This window comes from Grammomys surdaster, unplaced genomic scaffold (genome assembly GCF_004785775.1).
Source record: "Grammomys surdaster isolate TR1022 unplaced genomic scaffold, NIH_TR_1.0 125863, whole genome shotgun sequence".
NCBI lineage: Eukaryota > Metazoa > Chordata > Mammalia > Rodentia > Muridae > Grammomys > Grammomys surdaster.
Genome location: NW_021620689.1, coordinates 310,518 through 325,939, shown reverse-complemented (window position 1 = coordinate 325,939; position 15,422 = coordinate 310,518). Strand labels below are relative to the sequence as shown.

The following is a 15,422-nucleotide window of genomic DNA, read 5'->3' as shown; positions in this document are numbered from 1 at the left end:
AAAAGTTTCCAGCCTTGCCTCATTTCCAGATTACTTTCTGCTTGGTGTTTGTGGTTGAAGATGTGGTTTCTCAGCTTCCTACTGAAGCTGCCTGCTGCCATCCTTCGAGAACTATATGCAAAGAAAAAAACAAAACTATTCTCCCATGTGCCATTGCTGGTCCTGTTCTGTTTTATCCCATCAAAGAGAAGAGTAACTAATATGCAGGGTCTCACTCTAAGGTCCAGGCTAGACTCAATCAAAATAGTCTTCCTAAAAAAAAAAAAAAAAAAAATAGTCTTCCTGCTTCGGTCTCCTAAATTCTGGGATTACCTTAATGTTTCCTTAAGATACTACTTAACCAGAGCTTCCCATTAAGAGCAGTATCTAGAACCTTGATGCGTATTGTCAAAGTTTCTGTATGTGAAGTGTTCTTGGATCTTGGAGCCCTTCAAAAATCCCCAACTGCAATTCCTAAATATAGGGAGACACAGAAATTAAACACACTTCTCTTTTTTTTTTTTTTTTTTCGTTTTTCGAAACAGAGTTTCTCTGTATAGCCCTGGCTGTCCTGGAACTCACTCTGTAGACCAGGCTGGCCTCGAACTTAGAAATCCGCCTGCCTCTGCCTCCCAAGTGCTGGGATTACAAGCGTGCGCCACCACCGCCCGGCCACACTTCTCTTTTTTTGTCCAATTTCTCAAATAGATGATACTGCTTAAAGTAGCCATGTACGATGCCATTACAGTGTATTCCATATTTATTACACAATTGATGAGAAAAACAACTTTTAGCACAAGAATGCCAGTTTATTCCCCTCCCCACTTTTTGGACACATGAACACAAAATATCCCTGCAGGCCAAAAAAAAACAAAACAAAAAACAAAACCCCAAACCAAAACCAATAACAATAACAAAACCCTCTGCAAAATTTAAACAACCGTTATCTTATCTCATATAGGGATACAAACCCTTCCTTAATAGCTTAGAGAAAGTACCTCGTATCACTGGAGGCAAACATCCAGTCCAAATTAATAAAATACATTTTAGAACATTACAAGTCTAATCATATAGAAACAGAAACCATACCATTAGTCAGATGAACAAACACAAACATTTTCAGCCTGTAGACACAGAAAGAATATGAATGTGTCTATAGGAAGGGATAAGAAAACGGTTGACCAATAAAGGTCTTCCCTTTAATTCTTGGAGTTGAAGCAGTATTAATATGATGCCCTTAACCTCTGCTTTCTTAAAATGAAAGCAGAGCAGCCACCTTGCTACTGAGCAAGAAAATCTTAAAAGCATATCCATGGAGCGTAACCACGGTGGCAAAGAGAGGGTGAGGTGAGCCTGGTTAAAAGAGTGCACTGCCCTTTTCCATGGGAAGGAATAGGTAGCTGAGCCAGGTGGGTAGGCGTTGATATAGGATATGGGCTGGACCCCAGATCCTAAGATACAGACCATTTAGAACATGCCTGCTTGTAAATCATCACCTTTGGAAGCAGTACATAGAATTTACAGTAAGAATGGATGTGGTTCGCCTGCCCAGAGCGCTAGCTGCATCAGGGCAGCTGCTTCCCTTTATAAACACCTCAGGATTCAACAACTAACAACAATGAAACATAATTGGCTCAACATTTGGGTCTTTCCCGTTCTTAATGCCCTGTGCTCCCTAGCCCCAAATTGTTGTTCTTTAGAGTTGCTACACCAAAATCTTCCATACTACATGACAGTACCTAAATAGGCCGTGTTTAAAAGAACCAAACAGCCTAACACTACTTCTAGAGAATGCACACCTCCCTTTGATTGACACATGCATAACAATTCAGTCAGTTTTGAGGGGGTTACCTATTTGAATTGCCAACCCTAGTTAAATTAAAACTATGCATTCAGGTTTGCTTGCAATGGTATAATTGCAGTGATCACCTCCTGACATTCACCCCTCAGTTCTCCCCCAGTAATCCTAACTCTTCCCTATTTCTTTCCACTTGTCCAGAACAACAGCACCACACCCTTATTGGTACTGCAAAAGTCGGTCTCCTGGCTTTTCCTCCAGCTCCACACTGATTCATCCCAGCATACTAGGATTGACAGTGGTGTTTCAGGAATATTGTTCATGGGTAAACCTAGAACCCACTTGCAGAAACGTGGATTGAGGCTTCTGGGCACACAGCTTGCTCACTGTCCCATCATGCTGGAAGATGGAAGCATTTCTTCTGTGCGTTGTTAACAAGCGAGCCCTAGGCACTCCAGTACAGGTATGGTGCCCTCTGGCTAACTGCCAGCCACCAAGAATTCTTCACATCACAGGCTCCAGGAAAGCTTCCTTTTTTTTTTTTTTTTTTTTTTCCTTCTCCTCTTGGGTCCAGAGTGGCTGTGCTGCAGAGTATTTTCTATGCTTTCTCTGAACAGGTGTGAATAAAAGTGGCAGTCAGTCATTCAGCAACATGTCCTGATTTGTATTATCCAAGTGAGGTATTTGCAAAAAAGGAAAACCTTAGAGAACGGACATCTGGTGTCTCTCCACTCCTATGTTGTGTGCTTCAGCCACAGGACTTGCTTCTTCCTTCTATGTGCAGAGATTAGGGAGGTCTGCACCCATCTTCATGTGTCATAGGATTAGATGGACATTATAAATTCTCCCGGAGACCAGTCTCAGCAAACACTGGTGGCACTGCTGAGCGACAGCACATGGAAACGGAAACATTAATGTATCTACACACTTGTTGAAGTGACTGAAGGGAAACGGTGCTTTCTATTGCTGGGATTACAAGAGGGCTCGTCTCATGGATCTGAACCTTGGACCAGCTAACGAGTTCACACCTTTACCCTCTGATCCAGTGTTCCCACCAATGGTTTCCACAGAGAGACTGCACATTTGATGTTAGCATATTGCATCTGTCTCTTCTCTAGCACCATCCTCAGCCTTGAGGAGTGAGGCTCCACATGGAGGCTCTGACCTTTCACTCCTTGCCCTTCCAGGTTAGTGGAAACCGTGGGTGGAACTACCTTGACTATGTAGCACTTGTCCTTTACAAAGTATTATCTACACTAAATACAGAACACAGTTTCCTATGTCCTAACTGATACTTGCTTTACATCAACTTCCTTTGTTTGGACAAGAAAAGGAGTCCTATCTTCCTGTGAGGGAATCCAGAATCTATTACAGAAAAAGAAAAAAAAAATCAACTTCTTCTACAGAGTTTTAGTTGAAAAAGAGAAAGGCAAAGCCACCAAGAACACTCCAGGCTGTCCTGTAAGCAGCTATGTGTGCAACCTTGAATCCCAGGGAAACTAGTTTTTTTACTGGCTGGTACTTTCTTTTCAAGTGCAGTACCTCTCAATGTGCCTTATACATCAGCAAAGCCTAACCAATCAGAAAGCATCCTGGTTCCAGCTTTTTTTTTTAAAGTGACAGGACACTGACTATAAAATAGGTTTTGTTTTTAAAAAACAATTATTTAAAAGGACGTGGAAATCTGTGTCTTTATAAACTGGTTTCAGAATATTCCAGTTATGATATATAAGAAATAGTTGATAAAATCATACTGAAATTTCATCTAGAAAACTATGTCAGAAGGAGAAAGGGCAGGGGCCTTAAAAATGCTTATTGCCAAAGTTAACATTCTATGAGAGAAGTTTAAAGATCGTTCTGATCTAACACACCATACAGCAGCATAAAATGGGCACTTTTGAAGACGTGGAAAAATACTAAAAGCTAATTCTCTTTTTCCAAATATGGAGAACATGGTTTTTTTTTTTTTTTTTTTTGTTTTTTTTTTTTTTTTTTTTTTTTTACCATGGCAGTGTTATCTGTCCCTGTGACACGCATCACATTTGCTTATGTCACAGATTCACAAAAGCCAGCCAAGTAAGGGAACTGCCTGTTCGAATCTGCAGCCAAATACAGTGCAATTGCCAGGCAGCCTGTACTCCACAGCGCAGGCCCGGAGAGATCAGTAAGATAAAGCAGTGAAGGTAACAAGAGTTCTGTAAAACTTTCAAAAGTTAATGCTCCTTAAAGGCATTTACAGTGGCAAAGTCAGAAATCTTTGTTAAGAAGTCTATGGACCCATTCAATTAAAAAGTTACATGGAAATGATACAGGTTGTTTGGTTTCTCTCTCCCACTTATGCATTCCATTCAACGAACACAGAAAAAAGGGAAATACTCCTCTTATAAGACTAGCTGCGGTGAATACCACAGCTAGCAAAACAGTCCATAGAAACCTTTCTTGGAAGGTCCTTTAGAAAGTCAAGGCTGATCAGCCTTCGCACATTGAGGTAAAAAATTCTGCCCAGTGCATCAGAAAACATAATCTATGAGTATCTATTTCTTTAAAAAAAAAAAAAAAACTGGCTCAATTTTGTTGATGCATCAGATGGGGCAGCAGAGTACAGAGTCAGTGCAACCATTCTGAGCTGCTGGTAGGGACCACCTGAAATCACTGTGGCACTAAGAGAGGCAGTAGGCATCTGAGACATTTTGAGGCTGTGTGGGATGCCAAATTGGTTGAGTCCTTTTCCAAGACTCTCAGGCAAAATACATAGTGTGCTGGGTATCGTGGTGGATCTGCACAGCCTTAGCCAAGGCCTGAGGATCCCGGCCGTTGCTCTGTCCTGACACGTGACTGCCTTCGGCACTATAATGAGAACAAAACAAGGAACCAGGCATTAGCAGAAGACTACTTGAAACTTCAGAGTTTCTTTTTTTTTTTTCTTTTCTTTTCTTTCTTTTTTTTTTTTTTTTTTTGGTTTTTCGAGACAGGGTTTCTCTGTGTAGCCCTGGCAGTCCTGGAACTCACTCTGTAGACCAGGCTGTCCTCAAACTCAGAAATCCACCTGTCTCTGCCTCCCAAGTGCTGGGATTAAAGGCGTGCGCCACCACCGCCCGGCGAAACTTCAGAGTTTCAAATAGCACAAACAGTCTTGTATTCAAGAACATCTTGGCTCAACCCTGGGCTACTCAAACCATTTATGTGTCCTTAGACACTTTTGTCAACTGAATATAGTAACCTTATTTAATGTATGGTTGCAATAATTACATAATGTTCACAGAAATCAAGTGTTTGACAGCACCTATGTAAGGACTTCACTGCCCCTCTGTCTGATCGGTTTCTACTCATTCCTCAAGCTTCAATGACAAGTTATGTCCCTTTTAGAAACTTCTCTGACTTCAAAGTCCAGGTCAGGGTCACCTAGAATATGTTTTCACAGAATACTATGCTTTTCTTTTACAGTACCAGACTCAACGGAAATAAAATTGTTAATTGGGAAATTTCTAGGTATTCTCAGGTATTCTTTACTGGAATGAAATCTTCGAGAAAAAGAGTATCCTTCTCCTCCCCTTCTTTCTCCTTCTCCTTTTTTTTTTCTTTTGAGATAGGATCTTACTATGTAGATTTCACTGGCCTCAAGCTCATAGAGATCCCTTGTCTTTGATGTGTGTACCGCCATGCCTGGCTTAACCTTATTCCTACTTGCTAACACTGTTTCCTACATTAATGAGTCTATGTCCTAGCTGAGTGCTCACAAGTTCTAAACAAACGTCGTGGGGTATCCTGTGCCACAGGGTCTGGCAAATCATCCCTTTTTAAGTGCTGAGGATTGTCTCTGGGGCTTCATGTGCTGAGCACTGTGCTCACCGTGGAGCCACACCCTTGGCCCCCCAACTTTTCCCTTTGAATGCTGATGTTACCCTAGTCATCTCTGACTTCACCCTCTGCCCCTTCACTCACAGCACTCCAGCCCAGGGACAGCTTTTACATTTAGCAAAGACAATCTTGCTCCGACACAGTTTTCCACCCTATGCCTGCTAGTCCCTTTTAATGTGTTCCAGCCAAAGAAAACTAACTACTGTCCAAAAATGTCACTTGCTCTCTCTCCTTTATGTCTACTGTCCCCCTGCCTGGAAAAGCCTCTTTCCTTTGTAGAGCTAAGCCCTGCCCACCCAGCTATAAAGTCCTCTAGCGACCTTTCCTCTGGTTTCCCACTGCATGGTTATCTACAATGAGTCAGACTACTTGTCAGCTTTACACTCACCTTTATTACCTCCATACTGAAACAGAAAATCCCTACAGGCAAGGAACATGGCTTACTAATCTCACCATTTTCTAGTACCTAGCACAGCACTAGGCATACAATACCAAATAACTGTATTGCATGAATGAGTGCACATTAAATAATGCAAAGTGTAAAGTCACAGCTGGGCGCTTTCTGCAATAGTGTATTTTTCAATCCCTTACAGAAATAGACTTGCAATGGAATGTCTACTATTTAGCAACTGAATTGAGACTTGGGGAAGAGCCCAGAAACTGCTACACTTCACAAATGGCCATTTGGGAAAGAAAATTAATGCAAAGAGCTTGTTTAGGCATTTATTAGTAGCTCAGTAACAGGTCAAAATGTCTGAGTCTCTAGAGTCCCTATCTGTAATAAAGATAGTCACCGTTCCTCTTTCCCCATAAGACCTGACTTACTCTGGTTAATTCTGGATTGTACTGGAAATAGAATGAGCTAGGTAGGACTCCTTCATGCATGAAGAGGAATGCATAGTCTGTGACTACTCTGACTAGGGCCAGGGTGCTCTGCCCACCACCTTTTGAGGCTCCTGGGACCTCAGCAGAACTGAACTGCAGTTAGTTCTATGTGAAAACCGCAGGCCGCTCCGGATGAGACTGTTAGAGACACAAGTTTAAACAAGCTTGAGCACTTCTTGGACCAGAAGTCACATTCAAAGCTCTCAAAGCCTCATGCAGTTTTAACTGTTCCTTGCAGGTTAAACCTTAAAAGGGGGTTTACATCTTTAAAGGGTTTTTCTGTATCGCTTGTTTTTAAAAACATGCTTCCACAACAGGAAGAGATTTTTATTGAGGAACTTGCCTGTCATGATCTTTATCCACCAAATGATACCTTGCTCGGAACGCTACAAGCCGGGCATAATATGCAGGGGCAGGAATGGAGACTGAGCGTGTGCACCTCACGTAGGTGTGACAGAGCTGGTAAGTCAGTAGCTGTAGTTCATCTGCAGTGAAGCAGTTGTCATCCCACAAGACCTGGTAATGTGAAGGACGGCTGGTTCCCTGGAAGGAGAGTTTTAGGTTAATGTGTTTCTAGCAGGACTTGGCTTCCTAACAGACACGAGGAATTGAAATCTAATTATTAAGCTCAACAGTATTTCCGCCTTACCCCATACCTACAAGTAGATCTCTGCATAGCAGTCCTGAAGCAAAGCAGTTAACAAAGCTGGGCACAGCATTTGATGACAAGTCTACTGGAGCTAGCTGCTGAGCCTGCAGATATTTTCCTATCAGGTCAAAGATCTGGACCAGTTTCCAAATTACCTGAATTCCTGCATGACTACAGAGGTAAAAGTCAAACTCAGATGGCTGTGTGATGGTGCTGTCCACCGTAGTGCCTGCTGGGACATTGCCACTTTTCCCCACCTGTTAAAAGATATAATTTTTAAGAATACAATTAACTATCTGAGTAACAAGCTGGTTTAAGGGTACTTCTTTCCTTTAACACATTAATTGATAATAAGTTAGTGGACTGCTGTTATGTGAAGTCTCAAAACTAGATTAATTCAAGATGTTAAGCCAGACATGGTGATTCATACCTGTAATCTCATCATTTGGGAAGCCGAGGCAGGAGGACTGTTCTGAGTTCAAGGTCAGCAAGGTCACCTTGGGCTACAGTGTGAGACCCTGTCTCCAACTAAAATTAAAAAAAAAAAAAAAGTTGAGTCCCTTGGTAACTTTTTCTTAGCCCAAATCTTACCCTAAAGCATATTTTCAGACAAGTCTCCAGAGCCTTTTTGGGGAATCCACATAATAACTTTATCTATAGCTTTATGCATCAGTATTGCCACATGTTTATAGATGACATTCTATATTCAGAGAAGGGACAAACAGCACTGAAGGAATAGAAATGTAGCTCAGCTATAGAGTGCTTGCTTAGCGTGAACAAGAGGAAGACCCTGGGTTCAATCCTCAGCACTGCAACAAAGAAAAAAAGACAAATAAACTTTCCCAGAAAAAATGACCTCCATTCCTCACCTGAGAGAGAAAAAGAACCCCCGACACACACACAGCTTTCAGTAAAAGACAAGATGAAGGTCTTCAAACTGGTTCACCAGGTTCAACAAGTATATGTATATGTGTGTGCGTGTGCGTGTGCGTGTGCGTGTATGTGTATGTATATGTATATACGTTCTGGAAGATGATTATCGGAAGCCTCTGCTGACATGGAGGTTGAGAAGATAGTTCAGAGCCAGGCCAGTACCCACAGCCTTGAACAGAGCAGAATATCTCTGTGTCTCAATCCAATCATCCCTAAAATCAGGTCATGACCTCTTGCATTTCTAAAACCCTAAGGTTCTGGAAAGGGGAATGAAGCACTCCAGAAATGCACCAAACAGCAACGAATTAAATTTTGTCTCTGTCTGCTTTGCTATGAGAAAGTTTAATAGAACAGAGGCATATGTTTCCACGGGGTTTATTTGACTCCTAAATACTATTCCTTCTGGCTGTGAATCACATAACAATGCATAGAAGAACTTGGAGTACTGAGCATTCTTCCTTCAAATTCATATCAAGCTTGTGTATCTAGCTAAACCAGAGAAAGTGTAACTGAGGTACAGTAATTCCTGCTTATCTCAAGTTATGGCTTCAGTTACTTGTGGTCAGCCATAGCTCAAAATATTGGCACAGTGCAATGGGAAACGGAGAGAGATACTTTGAGAGAGACAATGGCACATGTTGCTTTTGTTACCTCTGTGTTTATTTTTTGAGACAAGATCTGTTATATTGTTTAGGATGGCCTGCATTTAGTAGTATGGGTGATCTTGAACTCACAGTTCTTTTATCTCAGTCTCCTGAGTGCTAAGGTTACAGGTTTAAGATGCCATGTTTGATTCACATAACTTTATTACAGTTTATGGCTTTCTTTTATTATTATTGATCTTTACTATGCCTAATTTATAGTTTAAATGCCACAACAGGCATGCATGTTTAGGAGAAAGTGTGTGTGTGGTGTGTGTGTATATGTCGTTTATGTGTGTAGATATGTATGCTGTATATGTTGTGTATGTGTGTTGTATATGTTGTACGTGTGTATGTTGTATATATGTATTATATATGTATGTTGTTCATGTGTGGTGTGGTGTATGTTTGTTGTGCATGTGTGTTATGCATGTTGTATGTGTATATATATGTTGTGTGTGTATGTGTTATGTGCAGTGGTATGTGGTGTTGTATATTTGTTGTGTGTATATGTTGTATATGTATTATGTATACGTGTATTATGTGTATGTGTTGTGTGTATGTATTATGTGCAGTGTATGTGTGTATGTGTGTGTTTGTGGTGTGTGTGTGCATGTGTGTGTTTCAGGCATCCACTAGGGAGTCTTAAGTCTTGAAGACTTTTGCATTAAATCACAGTTATAAGGCTTTTTTAGAGGGAGAAATGTAGCTCAGAGGATAGCACATGCCTGCCACAGGTGAGGCTATGGCTTCAGAGTCTATCAACACACACACACACACACACACACACACAGAAGCTTTTCTAATGTGTAATTTCTCAAAACCACTGTTTAATCGGGTATGATATTTAAGAAGACAATAGAATAGGTGGTGTTTCCAAACTTATTTAACCACAGAACCTCTTTTTAAACAATCTCTAGGTATGTCTAGTGGTAGTGGTACATGGCTTCAATTCCAGCACTTAGGAGGCAGAGGCAGGTAGATCTTTGAGTTTGAGGGTAGCCTGGTCTACAGAGTGAGTTCCAGGATAGCAAGGGATACACAGTGAGGCCCTGTTTTGAAAAACAAAACAGAAACAAAACAAAAAAAAAATCCAAAGACAAAATAACAACAAAAACAAACTCTAGGGTTCTACAGATGAAAACCTAAAGCTGTGTCTGTATGATGCCTGGGGGTGGGGGTGGGGTGGGGGGATGGAAACCAGACACACTGAACTCAACAAGTATTACCTGAGTACTCAAGCTAGGCTTTGCGAATGTTGAGTCTAAGAGCCAAGGGCAGAATAGATGAATGAATGAACTTCCACAACACAAGCTCTTTGGTGCAAAGTGATACAGGTAAAAGCACTAGAATTGCTGGTAGGGAGGGAGGAATCACACTATGTCTTATAGCTTTTGTTTGTTTGTTTGTTTTTGGTTTTTCGAGACAGGGTTTCTCTGTGTAGCCCTGGCTGTCTTGGAACTCACTCTGTAGACCAGGCTGGCCTTGAACTCAGAAATCCGCCTGCCTCTGCCTCCCAGGTGCTGGGATTAAAGGTGTGCGCCACCACCGCCCGGCTCTTATAGCTTAAGGAGGAATTGCAAAGGAGGGAGAAGCCTGGGATGGTAGCACACATCATAACTCTCAGCATTCAGGAGGCTAAGGCATGAAGGTTGCAAGTTTGAGGCCATCTTGAGTACACAACAAAACGCTGTCTCTAAATAAATGAATAAATAAAATGGGGTGACGTCTGCAAACACTAGATGCACCCTGAGCCCAGGAACACATGAATAAATTGTAGCTTGTCTATATTCATGTCTGAACTCAGCAAAGGGTGACACTTCAATATACTATACCAAATAAGAAAAGCCAAACTCAAAAGCTGCACGTTTCTATTCATATTCATATGGCACCCTGCAAGGGGCAAAATCATAATCGAGAAATTCCTATTATTGCTGCCAAAAGTTAAGGTCAAAAAAATGTTGAGCACAAAAGTGACACCAACCTGTGAGCCTGGCCAATCAGGAAATGGAAGTGGGAGGCTCTCAAAGTTAAGGATTGCTCAGGCTACAGAGTGACTTCAAGATCAACCCAGGTAAATTAGTAAGACCCTGTTTCAAAATAAAAGGTAAAAGGGGGCTGGGGATATGGCTGAGTGACAGACATTTGTTATATGTGTCAGACCCTAGATTCAATGACCAACACCATTAAAAAAGATTTGGTGTAAACAGAACTATACGAATTAGTCTGAACCATAAAGTCCAACTGTTATCTAAAAAGGCACTGGTAGTATACCTTAAATAACAACAAAAAGGACTGGGATGGGTGTGCTCATTCCAGACAAAGGAATGCAGTGGGAATGGGAGACACAGTGAGGACACAGTGGAAGAAGAAATTAGTGTGTTGTTTTGGCTCCCTGGGGAAAACATGAAGGAGCAAAGCAAGGTGTCTCATAAGCAATGGAGAACACGTGGAGACTTCTGAGCAGCCAGGTGTGTTTTACAGCCCAACCCTTGACAGCAGGATGAAGGAGCAATGGCAACAGAGACTGCTGTGACTCTCCTGCCTAGGGTAGTGGAAACACTTCAGGTCAGAGAGATTTGGGGGCACAACTCAGGAGATTCTTTGGCAAACTGGACATGGCAGGACAATAAGGCAGGAGAAGAATTTAAAAATGACTCTGGCACTTGGGAGGCAGAGGCAGGCGGATTTCTGAGTTCGAGAGTTTGAAGCTAGCCTGGTCTACAGAGTGAGTTCCAGGACAGCCAGGGCTACACAGAGAAACCCTGTCTCAAAAAACCAAAACCAAAAAAAAAAAAAAAAAAAGACTCTGAAGTTTGTAGTTTGTAGTTTGGATAATGTAAAACACAGTGATGGCAAGCAACAGAATCTACAGAGAAGTAGGAGAGGTTTTCGATGGGGATTAAGCAATAAGTGGGAGGTTTAGACGTGTTTTGCTTGACATGCCTATGGTAGACTATATCACTGATGCCAAATATTTCTGTGCCCTTCCCTGGGGAAGATTATAAAGTTCCACCCAGTTATCACAGGAGTGGCCATGTAAATTGCTTTGACAATAAAATGTGTTACTTCTGGGCAGAAGCCTTAAGAGCCAGTACTCAGCTTGTCTTTTCTTTTCTCCCTTCTGTTACATTGACTGGCAAGGTTCCAGATAGACTCTGTCAGCCTAGGTTCCAAAAGGAGGACAACAGGGTCACAGCTGCAGCGGGGCCATGGTGAATGTGTACTATGAGCAAGAAATGAATCGTTGTAAGACACAGAGATGGGCTGTTGTGATCACCACTACACAGCAGGGTTTGTACAGACTGATACAATGCTCACAGAACATCTAAGGGAAAATATCTGGTAGATAATTCAAAGTACAAATCAGGAGTTGGACAGAACAGTATACGGTAGGAATATGGATTTGGTGTTGATGAGCAAGTAAGCCTAGAAAAGTGGATGAGGTCAAACTGAGGACAGGAAGAAGTCAGGGAGGGGCTGGAGAGACGGGTCTGTGGTTAAGAGCATTGGTCTTTCAGTGGATCTGGGTTTGATTCCCAGAAACCATACTCCTCACAAACATCTGTAACTCCAGATCTGCACCCAGATCTGCACCCCACCAAGCCCTGTGGGTATCTGACCTCTGTGGGTATCAGGCATGAATGTGGTCCACATACATACATGAAGCAAAACACTCATACACATACAATAAGGTAAACAAATCTAATTTTCTTTTAAGTAAAGGGAATCTGACTGCAGAGGCAGGTAGGAAGCTAAAGCCAGAGAAGGCTGTGGGTCTTAACTGTGGCCAAGAGGTCACTGTGGGAATCTGACATGGTTGGAGACAAGGCACAGAGGCACGATTTTAGTTCTCTCTTCAACTCCTACTTCCTGGAAATCCCAGTATGAAGTCTGATGTGAGGGAACAGACAGCATGTCAAGTGATTGTTCTTCTAAAAGGGAATTTATAAAAGGAAAAAAAGAAAAGGTAGCCAGTGGGAGGGAGAGCACAGTTATCAAATGTTGATTGGAGGAACTGAGGAAGAACTGAACAACATCTGGAACACAAGAAGGCCATGGAATAAGGAAGACGAGGGCCTGTGAACTGGCTCAGAGGCTGATGACCTGCATTCCATCTCAGGAACCTAGATATAAGTTGTCCTTTGACCTACTCACACACATACATACACAGGACATTAATTAGTGAGGCAGAAAGAACTGAGTGGAAGGCACAGATGGGGAGATGAGCCTGAGATGTGAGGGAGGAGATAAGTGAGGCAACTGAGATAATCCATGCCTTCCAGGTCCCAGTTTCCCAGACAGCAGAGGTAGGGTTCTGAAGGTAGCTATGCCCACAACTACACTGTAGAAGGTAGGTCTTTGTTATCATTAAGACATGGATAGGACTTTAAAAAAAAAAAAAAACACTTAATGGGGAATAGAACAATGAGAAAAAAATCACAACATTTAAGGTTTAAGATTTGCTCTCATGTGTTTATAACATGGTTCATGACTGAATAAATGATCTGTTCAGCCAGCAACTCCTCAGCCAGAGAGTCGAAGCAAAGCAAATGAGCAAGTCGATGTATTTGGAGTTGGAGGCAAGCAAGAGAACTGGAGATGTTGGTCAGGGTATAAAGTAAACAAAAGAACTGAAACATCAATCCTGAATGATGATAAAGAACAGAGCTATAGGATAGAAAGATAATTCAGGGTCTGTCAATAACTCAGTGGTAAACTGCTTCCTAATCTATCTGAGGTCCTGATAGTTCCATTCCCAGCACTGAGAGTAGGGGTGAAATAATCCAGGTCCTGGATTTCCTCTCCACTCCACAGAAAATACATGGACAGCAAGTTTACACTGGGACAGAGAGGAAACCATGGCAATACAAGAGAGGTGGCAGGATATTTTCTGCTTCAATTTCAAGCAAGCATTCAGATGATCTATATTAGCAAAGTCTAAGAATTCACTGAGTCAGAGCTAGAGTGTTCGAGGACAAAGATTTAATGTAAACTGGCTTGCAGACTTGGGAACGATAGGGAAAAGAACTCTGCTCTCCTGTAACTCAGAAACCAAAACCAAACATCTAGCTCCTGGAAAAGAGACAACTTTCGTCCTGAAAGACAATGGGAGGAGCCAGCAAGCTTCTATGATCCAGCAGCAGAACAGATCTGGTCCTTCCTAGGCCTGAGGGAAAGCAGGACTGCACAGATGAAACAGTACCATAAAAAAGTGTCCAAAAAGCGGCAATCCAATATTGTACACTGGGAACTTACTCCCTTTAAACATAAATATTAAATCATAAATAAAATAAATAGAAATGATTTTTATCAAGTGCTGGTAATTATGCTCCAAATTAACACTCATTTATTAATTTAATCTTTACCATACCTCTTGAAATAGGTTCTATTCCTTTTTTGTGTGTGTTTTGTTTTTTTCAGACAGGGCCTCATGTGGCCTAAGCAAGCCTTGGATGTTCTATGTCACTGAAGATATGTACCAAGGATCTGAATGCAGGGCTTCGTGTGTGCTAGCTACCTCTCCTGCACTTGATCTTTCTTTGGAGACAGGGTAACTCAGGCTAGCCTGCAACTCATGATCTTCTTGTTTTACCCTCCCAACTGGAACTACAGCTGTATAACCATGCCTAGATGTTGTTCATGATCATATTTCATAGGTAAGAATACAAATGTTCAGCCGGGTGGTGGTGGCGCACGCCTTTAATCCCAGCACTTGGGAGGCAGAGGCAGGTGGATTTCTGAGTTCGAGGCCAGCCTGGTCTACAGAGTGAGTTCCAGGACAGCCAGGGCTACACAGAGAAACCCTGTCTCGAAAAAAAAAAAAAAAAAAGAAAAGAAGGTCATTTTAAATGAAGATTTCACCTAACCTATCTAGCCTTCTGAGCATCATAGCTTAGCAGTAGAGCATACCATAGACTGCCTACTGTTTACTCATGTGATGGTGGCTACATTATTAATGCGCAGCTACTACTGAACACAGCAGGCTGATTTCATAGTAACATAAAACTGACGACTCTAAAATCTGGAGCTGGAGCAATGGCTCAGCAGTTCAGAACATGTGCTTCATAATCCTGAGGGCTGATGTTCCAGCAAATGCCTGTAATGCTAGGTCTGAAGTGGGACCAAGGCAGGAAGAACACTGAGGCTCACTGGCTTCTAGTCTAGCCAAGAAAATGCAGGCCCCAGGGCTGGAGAGATGGCTCAGCAGTTAAGAGCACTGACTGCTTTTCCAGAGGTCCTGAGTTCAATTCCCAGCAACCACATGGTGGCTCACAACCATCTGGAATGGGATCTGATGCCCTCTTCTGGTGTGTCTAAGAGAGCGACAGCATACAGTGTATTCATATACATAAAATAAATACATCATTTAAAAAAAGAAAAGAAAGGAAAATGCAGGCCCCAGGCTCAGGGAAGACCCTCCCTCAAATGAATAAGCAGAGAATAGCAGAGGGGGCCACCTGATGCCCTCTTTTGGCCTCTGCATGCATGTACAGATGCACACACCTACACACATTCACATGCACACACACACACAAATAGGTAAGTAAATACATACACACATACATACACATATACATGCATGCATACATATACACACATATATATATATACATACATAAATGAAATTTTTTAAGTCAAATTACTATAAATTTTCATTGTGACTTACAGAAGTCTC

At 41.9% G+C, this 15,422-nt stretch overlaps 1 protein-coding gene across 2 annotated transcripts in view; it reads right to left on the bottom strand.

The window, feature by feature from the left end:
* Positions 1-721: 721 nt before the first annotated feature.
* The window catches only part of LOC114641003 (protein argonaute-4), a 35,807-nt gene continuing 21,106 nt past the window's right edge, over positions 722-15,422 (bottom strand). Inside the window, exons 15-17 of one of the 2 annotated variants that reach the window (XM_028790112.1) lie at positions 7,325-7,426; positions 6,864-7,063; positions 722-4,624 (exon numbers count right to left, since the gene is read on the bottom strand). In XM_028790112.1, the coding sequence (XP_028645945.1) occupies positions 4,516-4,624; positions 6,864-7,063; positions 7,325-7,426 (411 nt within the window). In that variant the 3' untranslated portion in view covers positions 722-4,515. The remainder of the gene's footprint in view (positions 4,625-6,863; positions 7,064-7,324; positions 7,427-15,422) is intronic. The other variant, XM_028790111.1, reaches the window with a different exon arrangement.